Source organism: Anabrus simplex, chromosome 1 (genome assembly GCF_040414725.1).
Source record: "Anabrus simplex isolate iqAnaSimp1 chromosome 1, ASM4041472v1, whole genome shotgun sequence".
Classification (NCBI taxonomy): Eukaryota; Metazoa; Arthropoda; class Insecta; order Orthoptera; family Tettigoniidae; genus Anabrus; species Anabrus simplex.
In genome coordinates this window covers 697,554,060-697,570,557 of record NC_090265.1, presented here as the reverse complement: position 1 = coordinate 697,570,557, position 16,498 = coordinate 697,554,060, and the positions used below count along the sequence as shown (strand labels likewise).

The following is a 16,498-nucleotide window of genomic DNA, read 5'->3' as shown; positions in this document are numbered from 1 at the left end:
GATTTCTGAAGAGCGGAAAAAATTATATGTACTCTCCCTGTTGTACGTTATCGTTATGTAAAAAAATCTCTGGCGACACATTTGGTGTTTACTCGACAATATTCATTAAGACTCAGCCATAGATGCCCAAGAGAGATTCTGTTTACTCTGCCATCCAGGAGGCTTAGAGTATAATGGAATGTCGAAATTAAAATATCTGCACATGGTAGCTGAGGCCATACGATTATTATTATTATTATTATTATTATTATTATTATTATTATTATTATTATTATTATTATTATTATTATTATTATTATTATTATTATTCCGAAAGCGTTTCCATCATGCATAGTGTGTTACCTCACTTTAAGATAAATATACTAAAGCAGGAAGCAGATGAAGCAGGACTCCAAATTTTCCTTCAAAATTCCAAATGTGTGGCCGATATTAAAACATCCCCTCATCACATGAGCACAGAGCAGGGTAAGGTAGAAAGATTTGACTGCTTCAAGTACCTCGGAGAAATCGTACAGCTCAAAACTAGCGAGAGAGAAGACAATTAGCCAGGCGAGAGAAGATGGACGCTGCTTTTGTAGGACACATGCTCTATACAAGAAGAAAGCCATCTTAAGACGAGCTAAGCTAAGACACTAAAATACAGTAATCAAAACAGAGTGTCTGCATGCTAGTGAATGCCTCCGGATGACAGAAATGTCAGAATTAAGAGAAGCCCATACATTTGAGAGGAAGGTCCTCCGCAAGATAATGGGTCCAAAAATCGTGGATTGCCAGTTTAGCTTACGAGGAAGGGGAGAAATATACCAAGGAAGTTTGATTAAGTTAATGAAGAAAAGAAGACTCAAATTTTATGGGCATCTGTTTAGAATGGGCGAGAAGAGGATGACAAAACAGATTTTTAAAACACTTGTCAGTAGATCTAATGTTTCCGACAGATGGTTCAGGGAGATAAGAAATGTTGTTGAGAAATCTGAATTTAATCGCGAAGACATCCTAAACCAAACAAAATATAGATCAGTGATCGACAGCTTCATAGGCTTCCATGACGAAAAGAAACTGAACAGGGGATGGACAGAAGAAAGAAGACAGGGAAAGAATGCGAAGCTTTTGGACTGCAAAGAAGGCTTCCAGTAATGTGCGATTGTTGCTTAACGTCGTCTCAAATGGCCGCCAACGAATATTCTCCTTCTTCTTATTATTATTATTATTATTAGTATTATGAAAAAATGAAATGGCGTATGGTTTTTAGTGACGGGAGTGTCCGAAGACATGTTTGGCTCGCCAGGTGCAGGTCTTTTGATTGACTCCCGTAGGCGACCTGAGCGTAGTGATGAGGATGAAATGATGATGAAGACGACACATACACCCAGTCCCCGTGCCAGTGAAATTAACCATTGATGGTTAAAATTCCAGACCCTACCGGCAATCGAACCCGGGACCCCTGTGACCAAAGACCAGCACGCTAACCATTTAGCCATGGAGCCGGACATTATTATTATTATTATTATTATTATTATTATTATTATTATTATTATTATTATTATTATTATTATTATTATTATTACTCACATAAATTGCACTAAAAGTCACTTCCATCTCTATCGTACTTACTGAAATATGATTGATATGATAGAAAGGGCCTCTCTTTTACCACTAAGAAAGAAGGGATAGATGTACGTCCATCTATCTCACTCTCAGCTACATAGAGATATCGAAGGTCACATAAATTAATAAATTAATGAAAAGACGTATTTTGATTAAAAAGTGTAACAGCGAGGGATTAGAAAGGCACAGAAAAGAACGGCCTTCTAAATTCCTTCATTAACGTATTTCAGCGCACGTTTAACTTTGTTTAAAACACGGAGACCTAGTACGAAACTATTTAACTTTGTAATTAACACTCGAGGAGCTGCACGCGAGCGATGCAAGTTTCTTATAAAGTCTCCTCAAGTTTATTTACTGATGCAGAGAACAGCCCGAGGCACTTAAACAATAAGAAGGCAAATGTAATACGAATAAAATAAGTTATTCAGTACGTCACAACAAGAGCAACAAAGTGTAGACAGTTCTAGAGGATGCTTGTGTTCATCATCATTCCAAGAACTTATAAACTGAATTTAACGTAAGTACAATATTTTAAGTAAACACCAACTAGGCCTACTTTGGAACAAAGTGTTCATTATTATCAATAGAACTTTTGAATCTCAAAAGCTTTTAGCGAGCGTAATTTCCTATGATACTGAAATATATATTTTACCATCAATAACGAAGTCGTGGTGTTCGGTAAAACTGCCCGTTTTGCCACTGAGGTCGATTCTCTGAAAAGAACATCTACGAGGGATGATCAAAACTAAGGTTACAAGGCCGATATTCTCTTATATAAAAATTAGTAGTGTGCAGCAATTCTAATACATGCGGTTGGCAACTGTGCAGACTTTTTGCGACCCACCACCACCTAAAGCGCTAGGTGTGCATAAACGCAAATGAATCGGTTAGTTTAAAAACCCAGTAAGTCACATTTTTTGACAATTTTGTTTTATGTGACAAATGAATGTTGAAGGGTAGATACATAATTTTGTATAGAACCCCCGCAAGTCTGCTGTATACAATGGTCGTGAAGGGATAGTCAATATTTGGTTTGGTTTTAAAACTCCGTAAGTCACCGACTTGCGGGGTTTCTCAAGGTAACAGTGTTACAGTGTGCTGTCAGCATGAGCTGTTGGTAACACGAATTTCACTAATCGTTGGAAGCACATTGGTTTGCGTTTGTTATAGAAGCGTTTCTGATTGTTGTATCCGCATATCTTCTTCAGACGATAATGTTAGGGTAAAAAAAAAGGAATTAAAATACGTATTTATATCCCTCCCATGGCGCAACAGCCCCGAAGGGCCGTGGCCTACCAAGCAACCGCTTCTCAGCCCCAAGGCCTGCAGATTACGAGGTGTCGTGTGGAAAGCACGACGAATCCTCTCGGCCGTTATTCTTGGCTTTCTAGACCTGGGCCGCCATCTCACCGTCAGATGGCTCCTCAATTGTAATCACGTAGGCTGAGTGGACCTCGAACCAGCCCTCAGATGCAGGTAAGAATCCCTGACCTGGCCGAGAATCGAATCAGGAGTCTCCGGGTAAGAAGCAGGCACACTACCCCTACACCGTGGGGCCGGCACGTATTTATATCAGTGTAACAAAATACAAACAGTAAGAGCGAAACAAACTTCATATGCTGGCTACAATAACAAAGAAGTGTATCCATGAAATACTAATGCACCTTGCAGGTAGTTTGTTATTTAACCTAATATTTGCTTAATTGAAAATATCCAGCTGTTCTAATTTGTCTTCTGGAATAATGTATATAACTAGAGCACCACTGACGAGGAGTGAATGGGGAATTCTCATTTTCATTTAAGAAGCATGTTCCATGTGTCACTACGACTGTAATAAAATATTTTTGTACAAGTTGGGCGGAATATGTTGGTACTGTAAATGTTTATAGCATTTTATGTATGAATAAAACAGATATACACATCAGTAAATCATATGGGTATGAATTTTGGTTTTTCTTTTAGTTAATAATGTAGGGTTACTCACTTGGTTTTAAAATCCCGTAAGTCACAGAGTTTTAAACTGATCTATAGGAAAAGTTAATAGATAATGAAATTCATATCCTACTTCCATGTCTTTCTGTAAGTATTAATCTTCAGAGACAATAGAAGTTTACAAATAGTTTCTGTTTTTTTTTCAGACAGTTTTATTCTGTTTTCCCACAAGTTTACATTTCGTGACTTATGGGGTTTCAAACATAATCGATTCAAATGGCGACTCGATTGGAAAACTGGTCTCGCGAAGAAATCTGTTCAGTTATTTGATTTCTGTGGACGAAACATGTAACCGCTGTTGAAATTCACCGACACGAGTAAAGGTTTACCGATACACTGTAATGTCTCATCAGAATGGTGCCGAAAGCTTGCGGCCGATAGAGAAAAATGTCACCGATGAGGATTGCAGTGGTCGATCCAGCACTGCATCAACAGATATGAATACAGCTCGCGTGGAGGAACTGATTCAGGACAACAGGAGAATCACGTTGCTCATATGACGGTAGAATTTGTAATGTCGTTCGGAATCCTTCGTCGCATTTTTCGCGATATGCTGCAGTACCAGAAAGTGTGTTCCCGATGGGCTCCATGATATCTGTCCACCCAACATAAGGAGAAGCTCATGGAGGTAAATCTGCAACTTTTGCAAAGTTTCTCCACGGAAGGGAACAGATTTCTTCATCGCATTGTGATAGGTGACGAAACATGGATCCACCACTCCACCCCCAGCAGTAAGCGGTCATCAGTGGAGTGAAAACATACCTCCTCTCCAAAGGCAAAGAAGTTTGAGGTGACGGTATCTAGCGGGAAGGGGATGGCCACAATGTTCTGGGCAACGCGGGTGTCATACTCGTGGTGTTTTTGGAAAGACGGCACACACTGACTGCTGGCAGGTACTGTGAGATCTTGTCACGATTGCGTGAAGCAATCAGGAGGAAACGGCCAAGACACCTTACCGAGGCTGTCATCTTCCTTCACGACAACGCGCGACCTCATACAGCCAAGCAGACCACCACGCTGTTGAAGCAGTTCCGATGGGACATCATCGACCACCCTCCCCACAGACAGGATCTTGCTCGAAGTGACTTTCAACTCTTTCCTCACTTGAAGGAGCACCTAGGAGGCCGGCTATTCGCTTCAGACGAGGAGGTACAACACTTTGTGGCATCGTAAATGAACACGCAAGGACAGGATTTTTACCAGGAAGGAATATTCGAACTCATCCTACGAAGCAACATGTGCCTAAATCGATATGGAGACTATGTCGAAAAATAACTTAATATATGTACTATCAGTTGGCTGTAGTGGTTGTGTGAAATATAAATGTATAGCCTTTATAACCTTACTTTTTGACCACCCTTCGTACGAACCATGCATCCCGTACCACAGTAACACAACATCAAACGTTCAGACAGATGGTCTCTAATAGGCTTATTATTCAGTTGCAGAGGCAGTGCGACCAAGTAGGCCTACACATGAAGTCTCATTACCATATGTTAGAGAACATAATAATATCATAAAAGACTCACTCAGCATCCTAAATCACTATCTCTATGATACATATGTCACGGCATTTTACAGATTCTGACTTGTGCTCTTATCGACCGAGTTGCCCGTGCGGTTAGAGGCGTGCAATTGTTTATATTCTGAAGACTGTGGGTACGAACCCCACTGTTGGAAGGCATGAAGAGGGTTTTCCGTTCTTTCCCATTTCACACCATACAAATGCTGCGGCTGTATCTTAATTAAGGCCACGGCCGCTTCTTTCCCACTCCTAGACCTCTTCGATCCCATCGTCAACATAACACCTCTATCTGTGTCAATGTGACTTAAAGCACTTTGTAAAAAAATATTCCGGGCCTAGTTCTGACCTGAAAACCTGTGCAACCTAGGTTTTTTAAATCTAAACATCACTCTGTTGTATATCTTTGGTTCCTGCATTCCTATTTCTTCTAGATCCCTTTGTATCTCATCGATACTGAGTGCTTTGGTTCTCTTGTTCACACAAAACTGTATTATTTGCAGTGTTAACTTCCCGTGGTCCGTTCTCAGGATGTGTTCTAAGAACATGCTCCTTCTTTTCCGAATAATCGCAGAGATTTTCTCTATCTTGATATACAGTTCTTAGTTCGCTCTTCTTTAAACTGACCGTCCTCTGTTCTTCGCGGTCGCAATATCTTCCTGAGAATCTTTCGTCCCATCAGTTATAATCTCTAAATTACTCCTGTTCTTACTAGGTTAAGAGTTTCTGTTCTATATAAGGCTTTAGGGCGTATGGCTGCCTGGTAATGTCTCAATTTTCATTAATCGAAAAATTCTTCTAATTGTAGACGTTCATAGTTAGTTTGTATGCTAAATTTATTTTGTTTAATTGATCTCCCGTTGCTTCTTCTTCTTCTCTCAGCCCAGTTTATACCCATTCTCCTTGTTATTCAAATCTCTCCACCTTTGTAAACATAGACTGTGTGCAAGTCTTCTCTCCTTCCAACCTACTTCTTTTTTCTTCAAGATATCCATTAGCTTGCTCCATTGTGTGCTATCGAAAGCGTTCTCTAATTCAATAAAGACAACATACTAACCATGGTTGCTGTTGTTTTGCAAGATGCTTTACGTCGCATCGACACAGATAGGTCTTATGGCGACGATGGGATAGGAAAGGGCTAGGAGTGGGAAAGAAGCGTCCGTGGCCTTAATTAAGGTACAGCCCCAGCATTTTCCTGGTGTGAAAATGGGAAACCACGGAAAACCGTCTTCAGGGCTGCCGACAGTGGGGTTCGAACCGACTATCTCCCGAATACTGGATACTGGCCGCATTTAAGCGACTGCAGCTATCGAGCTCGGTGCCGTTGTTTTTGAAACAGCCTGTGCATGGCCGTATTGTAAACATTGCTGTACAATACTGAAATTTAGAGCATTTCTTAGCAATCAACTTGTGGCATTGCTGAGGCAGTGTATTATAAAATTAGAATTTGAGGTCAGTTCTTAATAGGTCTACATTATATTAGTGTTTTTATGCTGTGCTGAGGACACGACTGTATGCAAAACAGCACGCCAGGCGCTCGCTTGTTGGTAACACACTTCCCTTTGAGTCATATATGCGGGAGAAGTTGATTCTAATTACAAGTCTCGAAAGAACTTTACGTCTCTATGTTGAAGGTGAACTGAGAATTGTGTTCAGAAATATAATTTATCTTCTGACGTAACCTGTTCCAATGGGACTTTGGAATATCAAGCGACCGTTGCTCAGCCAGAAGGCCTGCAGATTACCATGTGACACGTGGTCAGTACAAATCATCATCTAGGCCGTTATTCTTGTATTTCTATACCGGAGTCGCTATCTTACCGTCAGATAACTCCTCCATTGTAATCACGTAGGTTGAATGGACCTCGAACCACCTCAAATATCCAAGTAAATGCCCCTGATCTGGTCTAAAATCGAACCCCGTACCTCCTTGTAAGAGGCAGGCATGCTACCTTACACACGGAGTTCGGGTAATAATAATAATAATAATAATAATAATAATAATAATAATAATAATAATAGTAATAATTGAGGAGGTTGATCATAAATTCCCGAACACTTACGGGAATTTTGTTCCGAATGAGGGATTTCAGTGGTGGCAGATGGCCTAGGTCGTACCAAATCGAGTCTAGAGATCCGTAGGAACTTGTAGAAATGAGCAACTGCATCCGCATTATGGTTTAACAATACTGTTTAAGAATGGTCATTTACAAAACAGGTCTAGGAGCTCAGAAGGCTACCCGCTGCTCAGTTTCTAAGGAGACATGGTAGACATCCCTCAATGCAAACGTTCCAGGTGGCGAGAAGACTACCCGCTATACACTTCATGAAGGGGCTCTATAGGCAACCCGTTATGCAATAAATGCAGGTGCCCAGTTGGCAACATTCCACGCAAGGTCTGGTGCAAGTTGAAACATAGCCTAGAACGAAACGGATTGACTGCAGAGACATTAAAAATAACATCACCGATATGGTGATAACAGTTTAGGAAAAATTAGAAATGTAATAAACATTATTGTGCTGACGGAGTAGAGTCGAAAATATACAATGTACAATGATTACCGATACAAATATAATTCCCCCTGGAACGAGAAAATAATTCCGTCCTTGTACTGATTCAGTATAAAATTCGTCCCGATTTACCGATATTCTCGTTAACGTTAACTCTCTTAATTACGATTGCTTTTTTCAGGCGACTGGGATGTGCTTTCCTCCCGATATTACGACAATCCAAGGACTAACGTACTTAAGAACGTCTGTTACTACCATGCTGCCATTGCGTAATCATAGCAAGCACGAGTGTTTATATAATGAGACAGATGGCAGTGCGGTTAGGATCGCGCGGCTGTTAGTTTGCTTTCGGGAGATAGTGGGTTCGAACCCCACTGTCGGCAGTCCTGAAGATGGTTTTCCGTGGTTTCCAATTTTCACAGCTGGGGCTGTACCTTAATTAAGGCCACGGCCACTTCAGTCACACTCATAGCCTTTCCCTATCCCATCGTCACCATGTGTGTCGGTGCGACGTAAATCAAATTGTAAAAAAACAAAGATTGTTTATAGCTGTGTACTTTACTGAGGAGTTAATTTTTTTAGTAAATCTGCAAACTCAGCAGTTGCGGAATTCCAGGAAGATGTAGTAAGTGTGCATACCAGATGTATTTAAACGGAAGTTCTGTAGCTAACATACAGTTTCCTCCTTTATTTCGTTTTGACACATTGTCGTATAATCCACAGTCTATTGTAACTGCAGCAATGAATCTCGACGCAATTAGGTCTTTCAGTGTTTGTTTGTCTTTGAAGAGAATTGTGAAATAATCTGCCATTTCAGATTTATTTAACTACGATAGTTTAGAGCACTGGACAATACACTTCACAGTGACGGATTGTAAGGCTGGCAATTGAAGGAACGGACGAATAGACAGTATTGCCATCGTTCTTCGGAAGATGGTTGAAAATAATAATTTATCCAACATTACTCTTAGAGATTTCAAGCTCTCTAGAAAAGAAAATCAAACGCTGCAGTGTAGGAATAGCATGCCGTCCTCTTGCCCGGAGGCCCCTAATTTGATTCTCGGCCAGGTCAAGTATGTTTACTTAGATCTGAGGGCTGGTTCGAAGTATGATGACAGGTCCGGTCTACAAATCCAAGAGGATTCATCGTGCTGTCTACGCAAAACCTCGCAATCTGCAGGCCTTCGGGATGAGTAGCGGTCGATTGGCAGGCCAAGGCCATTTGGTGTCGGTTGCGGAAAGAAATAATAAACTATTATTATTATTATTATTATTATTATTATTATTATTATTTTTATTATTATTATTATTATTATTATTATTATTATTATTATTATTATTATTATTATTATTATTATTATATGGTACGAGTTAAAAATGTGACTGAGACAGATCAGTGAAAGCAAGAAATGTGGCCTATCCTGTAGCAGAAGTTTTTAAAATAATTCTATGCGTCACCAGGGACAACTGGAGTGCTTCAGAAGACGGCTAGTGGGTTCTCCCCTTTAAATTTAAATAATGTTCAAAGCAGCACTCGGGATATCCGAACTGCGTGTAAAAATCAATACAGTTTACATCAACCCGTTCTGATATGCAGATGACGCAATATTTGTGAGTCTTAGCAAAGGTTTCTAAACCTGATCAATGTGGGGATTAACGAAGTCCATGTTCTGCAGCCATCAAGCACATCGAGAGTTATAACATCCGCAAACGGTCAGCCTGTTGCAGGTATCTGTACCTGGGATGGATTGTTTGGGAAAACCTGGATCCTGGCGACAGTTAGCAAGATGAAATGATTACTTGAGACTCAAGATACATCGAAGTATTGTTAGGTATTATTGCTGACGAGGACTCTTATATGACGTAGAGGCAGGGTGTCTAAAACTTTCCTGTATAAAATGGTGTAAAGCTTTCGAGATGTGGGTCCATAGACGAATGATTCGTACTTCATGGACCAAAAACCATTCAAAACCTGAAGTACTATGAAGAACAAGAAATGGGTGAGAGTTATTAAAATTAATAAAATGTCGGGAACGGGAATTTAAATTTTGGAAAGAAAACGTTGTAAATACAGGAGAAAGCGCAGTAATGAGCTATACTAGCATATGGAGAACATAACGAATATGATTTGAAAGGGGAGGATTATATTCTATGGGGTCTGGCTGAGTGGCTCAGGTGGTTGAGGCGCTCGCCTTCTGAGTCCAACATAGCAGGTTCGAACCTGGCTCAGACCGGTGGTATTTGAACGTGCTCAAATACGTCAAACTCGTGTCGGCAGATTTACTGGCACGTAAAAGAACTCCTGAGGAAATAAATTCCGGCACATCGGCGCCTCCGAAAGCCGTAAAAGTGGATAGCGGGACTTAAAGCCGGTAAAATTATTATTAATTACATTGTATGTAATTAATATCTTTCGTAGATCTAGAGAAAGCATATGGCAGGGGGCCGAGGGAAGAGATGTTCGCCATAATAGGGGACTATGGGATTAAGGGTGGATAATTAAAATCAATTGGACTGCAGTGAGAATTTATGGTAGAATTAGTTCTTGGTTCAAGTTACTTACAGCGGTTTGACATGGCTGTAGTATTTCACCTTTGTTGTTCGTAGTTTATACGGATCATATGCTGAAAGGTATAAAATGGCAGGGAGGAATTCAGGTAGGTGGAAATGTAGTAAGCCGTTTGGCCTATGTTGACGACTTGGTCTTAATGGCAGATTGTGCCGAAAGCCTGCAGTATAATATCTTGGAACTTGAAAATAGGTGCAATAAGTACGGTATGAAAATTAACCTTATGAAGACTTAAATTGATATCAGTAAATAAGAAATCCCAGAGAACTGTATGTCCGATTGGTGATACAAAGCTGGAACAGTTAGATAATTTCAAGTATTTAGAGTGTGTGTTCTCCCAGGGTGATAAAATGGTATGAGTGATTGAATCAAGGTGCAGTAAAGCTAATGCAGTGAGCTCGCAGTTGCGATCAACAATATTCTGTAAGAAGGAAGTCAGCTCCCGGACGAAACTATCTTTACGTCGGTCTGTTCCCAGACCAAGTTTGCTTCATGGGAATAAAATCTGGGTGGACTCAAGATATCTTAAACAGAAGTTACAAGTAACAGACATTAAAGTAGTGAGAACAGGTGGGAACAATGGCAGGAGTGCATTCGGAATGAGGAGATAAAAGCTAAGTTAGGAATGAATTCTATGGATGAAGCTGTACGAAAAACTCGGCTTCGGTGGGGGGTCATGTGAGGCGAATGGAGGAGGATAGGTTACCTAGGAGAATAATGGACTCTGTTATGGAGGGTAAGAGAAGTAGAGGGAGTCCAAGACGACGAAGGTTAGGCTCAGTTTCTAAGAATTTAAAGTTAAGGGGTATAGAAATGGGACCGCAGCACTAGTTGAAAATAGAGGATTGTGGCGACGCTTAGTAATTTCACAGAGGCTTGCAGACTGAACGCTGAAAGGCATAACGGTCTATAGTGTTGATGTATGTATGTACATTCTATGGGCGCTTAATACGAATAACCCCGGGGAGATACTTAGTTTCTAAACAAGAAAACAAAGAGGGTTTGGATCACCGAGGTGAGAACATCAGGAAACATAGCCCACTCCTTTGGTGTACAAGGTTACTAGGAGAAACGCAAGCCGAATACATCGCACTCGAGCATTTTCTCCGCCACATGGAAAAAGCCTAGAAACGAGGATATGTCTGTGTATTTAGAAGACAAAGTGAGTAAATGTTTTTGGTTGCTCCCCTTTTAGTAGACTCTTACGACATACATGGGGGAGGGGTACAGATATTCCACTCACAGGGAAGATAAAGACTTCTGATAAATCCTAAGAAAAATGAGTGTATCCACAAAGCAATGGCAAGTCTCATGTCACAGAATGGCGCTAGGAATATCGGGGCCCCCGGCAATAATTGAAAATGGGCCCTTCCTTTCCTGATAAGGAGAGTTACAAGTTTATTTCGTGGTACAAGGTTGTATATTATTACAATGAACAACAACGACAATAAGAAGAAGAAGAAGAAGAAGAAGAAGTTACAAAATTTAGTTTTCATATCCGAAGGAATTAAAATAATACACGTATGTGGTACGAACACACACACACACACACAAATGCATATTCCTGTTATAGTAACCAAAACACGCTGATCGTCACAATATTAAGAATTATATCATTCTTAGGACGAGATAATTTACATCTCAACCGCCCATCGTAGGCCTGTTTAGCTCCACTGACTGTCGAGAGTGTTAAACAGGCTCGAAATTTCAGTATTTAGAGTTTAGGTATGGAGTATATATTTGTTATCGCATATTTCCTGACTAATGGGTTCTCAGGACTGGTTAATTACTTCAAAAGTCTTGTTGATTTTTGCGAGTGGCAGCAAGGGATAGTTATTATTGGAACAGGTTGGAAAACTCACATTCTTTCAGATATAACTACCGTACTCGTATTGACGAAAGACGCTCTGCACTACGACGGCCTAAGTTTGGAATAACCCTCTGTAATACAAATAATACTGTGTTGTGTGCTGTAGCTTTATTAATATGTAAAACTACTCTTCAGCTTCTGAAGTAAGAAGCAGTCATGGGCCCCTCACAAGACATGCCCCGCCCCGCGGAGTCTGCAGGGTCCTTAACGCCGCCACTCCGTCATGTGTTGTCAGAAACCTACTCTTCAGGACCACCGCATCTTTACCGCTATCTCACAGTACCGAAACTACTTTACGAGTTCTGAGAAAATGAAGAGATTATGAAAAAATATGAATTGTCTGTAGTAATCTCGGTAGGTGCTGTCTGGTCGAGTCGGTAAAGGTGTGCTCGTTCACCCGAAAGAACATGGTTCCGATTTCCGGTCAGGAAGGAGTTAAATTTTAAGGAACGAGTTTTCCACTTCCGGAAGTGCATTTGGCCTTGGTGCTCACTTAGCCTACACCAAAAATGAGTACCAAGTTAATTCTTGGAAGCAAAGGTGACCGGACGTAGAGCTAACCACTCTTCCCCATCAAGTGGCGAGGTTACGGATAGTGGAAGCCTCTACCTTCCACCCCTCCAAGGACCTTCATGGCCTATGCGGAGATGATTTCGTAATCTCGGTTCCTTGGCTGAACTGCCAAAGTATTATCCTTCAATTCAGAGGGTCCCGGGTTCGATTCCCAGCCGGTACTAGGAATTTAACCAAGTCTGGTCAGTTTCACTAACTCTGGGACTGGGTATTTCGGGATCTTCTTGATACAATCTTCTTTAGTAACCACCATATAAACACGCATCAATAAATATATCCATCCATATACGGCAACTCTGGCGTCAGCAATGGCAACCCATCACAAAACTAGGCTTAATCCACTTTAATGACGACCCCAGATAACGTGAGAAAGAGCAGGGTATAAGAAGTAGAAGGAGAATTGATCGCGTGTTTTAAATCTGGAAGCAACTTATTTTTAAATATAAAAGTTCAGGATCAAAATTTCAGATTCTTAGGACGTTTTCAAAAATTAGAAACATTTCTCAAGAGCATTTTCTTATGGACAGTTATTAGTTGGTATATTCATCGTATTTCACTGTTATACGTACCTGTTATCTGTAGCTATGTCTAGAAAACCAAGAATAACGACTGAGAGGATTCCTGGTGCTGACCATACGGCACTTCACAATCTTCAGGCTTTCCGCCTGAGCAGCGGTCGCTTGGTAGGCCATGGCCCTTCGGGGCGTTTGTGCCATGGGGTTTGATTTTTATCATTATAATTATTGTTATTATTTCTGTAAATAGTATATAGTAAAAATTAGTTTATTGCCGTCTGTTTTAATGGGGAAAATACCCCAGTTATTGATGCTAATAAATAAGTAAACAAATAATAAATAAAATTTATATATTTTTTCCACAAATTTACAGCTATAAGCAAATAAATAAGTAAATAAATTAATGGTGAACTCGTCAAGAAAAAAATATAATAATTCGATCATTACGTGGAGATGTAGCTCTTTGGAGACCATTGCATGACTTGTTATTAATAAACTTCTACTTGTTTAATGCGATTAAAAACATGTATTATTCACCCTCCACTTATGTGTTTTCCCTAGTGAACCTGCTGCACATTATGACCCCGCGAAGATTCGACATTTTAGTCTGACGCGTTCTTTCATCGAAATGAACTTAACGGGAGCAGGTCGCCAAAAATCTCGGAGAAAAAGACAACTCCTGTTTGTGGCCGAATTTTCGGATTAATTTTATAGAGAATTTGTACGGAATATATTTTTTTTGGAAATGTGTGAATTTAATTTTTGAACTGCATAACTGCAACCGATGTTTAGGAGTTATTTACGAGTTGTTTGAGAGATAAAGCACCAAATTGTGGAATTTGCCTATACTCTCTGACTAGAACAGACACAAAGGAACAGGTCGAGTATACCGTCATGTCCACAGTTTGCCAGCTGCTGTTATGGAAGAAGTAAGATTGATTTTTAAAGACTTGTCTCATCCAGCTCTCTTAGAGCTCATTGAAAGCGTTAATAATGTAATATGGAACCGTGTTCCGAAAGATGTAAGCCTACTTGTCGGTATTAAAAATCTTCACTTTGGTACTTATGATGCTATAGCTGCCTACAATAAAAGACATCTAGTGAAATGTAAAACTCTGAGGAAACTGGACATCGGACCGGGAAATAGTGCTGTGTTAGCATTTCGGAAGACTGAGATGGAAGAGTTTCGAGATACAAAAAAATAGAGTTTGATAGGGAGTTAGAGGAGGCCGATGGGAACAAGAGGAGAAGTGCCAAGATAAAAGTAGCAGATGACATGAAGAAGTATCATACGGATCAAGAATGCACTAAAAATGTAACTGTTTCTTTGAACTTAATTTCCCCAGAAGGTTTTCTTTTAATTCAGTGCTTGTTTATTCAGAAACTATTAGTGACAGAGGCAGGAAACTTTTATCACTTATTATTATTATAACGGCCAGGTATATTTTAACACGGACTTCTTTAACATTCAACATTTATAAATTACATATCAAAAATAGTGAAAAATGTGCAACATTGCTGTTAAAAAATATTGTCGTAAGAGAACGATATAATCCAAAACCATTGTGTTAAAATAATGCCTACCGGGCGAGTTGGCCGTGCGCGTAGAGGCGCGCGGCTGTGAGCTTGCATCCGGGAGATAGTAGGTTCGAATCCCACTATCGGCAGCCCTGAAAATGGTTTTCCGTGGTTTCCCATTTTCACACCAGGCAAATGCTGGGGCTGTACCTTAAATAAGGCCACGGCCGCTTCCTTCCAACTCCTAAGCCTTTCCTATCCCATCGTCGCCATAAGACCTATCTGTGTCGGTGCGACGTAAAGCCAATAGCAAAAAAAAAAATATGCCTAGCTTACTTTCATGGTTTCATAAATTACTTTCTCTGTGCTATATTTCAATTACCATTAGAAATACCCACTAGAACAAAGCTGATTACGACAGCTCACTCGCTGACATCATGGTCAATGTGAGAAAGGCAAGGGAGAGTAGCCCATATCAGCGAAACCTTTGAGGTATATAAAGACCCGATTAGGATTTTTTGATTTGTTTGTCTTAGAGATAGGTTAATATAATTCCATAGCTGCCCAAATATATCTGGGAGGTAATTTTCGCATAAATATTACTTGCCTAAAATGGCAATGTTTCGGAATGGATTTCAGGAATTCAGAAATTTGCAATTTGACGGAAGTGTTCAGAGAATGAAGTCAATGAATTTCTGGAGAAGACATCTGGAGTAGGCATTTCAAGTGTTGGCTTGAAATTATGTTACTTTACTGTGAATAACATAAGAATTCTATCCTGACACACATCATTACAACGTTTGAGAATCCTAATATTTGGGAATGATCAGTAGAGTTCAAAGGTCACCTGTGGCGCCTTATCGTAGTGGTCCCGTGCAGTGAGAACAATCTAAATCACTGACTACAGACACTGCTCATGCGAACGGAAGATAAGAGTTAACAGAACGAGAAGAAGCGAGTGCGACATCACTAACCTAGGACTGTGCTATTGCTGGTAGCGTACGCACCCGAGCAATGGCTCCTCGGCGTGGACGCTGGTCGAGGCCATGGTGTTGCCGCGCACACAATCATCAGCTGACTGACGTGCACCGGCGAGGCGCGCAGCGTCATGCTCAGGGCAGGGCATCACGCTCAGTGCGGGGCGCCAATCCCTCTCAAGGTCGCTGCTACGAGTGATCAATTACGTACGAGAGTGGCGCCCTTTAATCATCTCCTTTTGTGTGCGTCGCCGCAAACTTAGGTCTTCTGTTAGGACTGGCTTTAAGCTCCACAGACGATGAGCCTGATAAAAGTGCAATAGCGACAATTTTATTCAGTGTAAAATGTATTGAACCGTCGCCGGCTTCTTTCTCGCTGCAGTACCTTGAGATACATGTGCAATATGCTGAGCCCCCCTTAGTTTTCGTCACTATACCTTGGATTTTAGACTAAATGTCGATGTTTGCTCTTAAGTACTTTTTGACACTACACTTAGGATTTTTTACTAAACTAGTAAATGTACCCGCGCTTCGCTACGGTATTTCTACCATATATACGGATTTATACGTAAATTACTGTATGCGCAGTGAATAAGATATATTAAATTGCATGTCCCTTAGGGCTATCCGAGAAACAAAACAGGGAGGACGCCATACGTTTTTTCCCATATAAGGTGGGCATTGGGGAAGTTTTGATGAAAATGACAGGCAACATTTCCTTCTGCCATTCAAAATTGAGTTCGAGAGTAGGTCTTGTAACGGCAGGCCCTCTTGCCAAATGTCATTCACAATAGAGATGAAGAGTTTTCATATTAAATAAAGGCCCCTATTCCTAATGACAATCAT

The 16,498-nt window shown here is 40.5% G+C and overlaps 1 protein-coding gene across 1 annotated transcript in view; it reads right to left on the bottom strand.

Moving 5' to 3' along the window:
* Positions 1 to 15,728, bottom strand: part of LOC137502964 (uncharacterized) — a 291,246-nt gene extending 275,518 nt beyond the window's left edge. The window contains exon 1 of the mRNA XM_068230233.1: positions 15,683 to 15,728. Within this exon, the coding sequence (XP_068086334.1) occupies positions 15,683 to 15,723 (41 nt within the window). The 5' untranslated portion in view covers positions 15,724 to 15,728. The remainder of the gene's footprint in view (positions 1 to 15,682) is intronic.
* Positions 15,729 to 16,498: the final 770 nt, after the last annotated feature.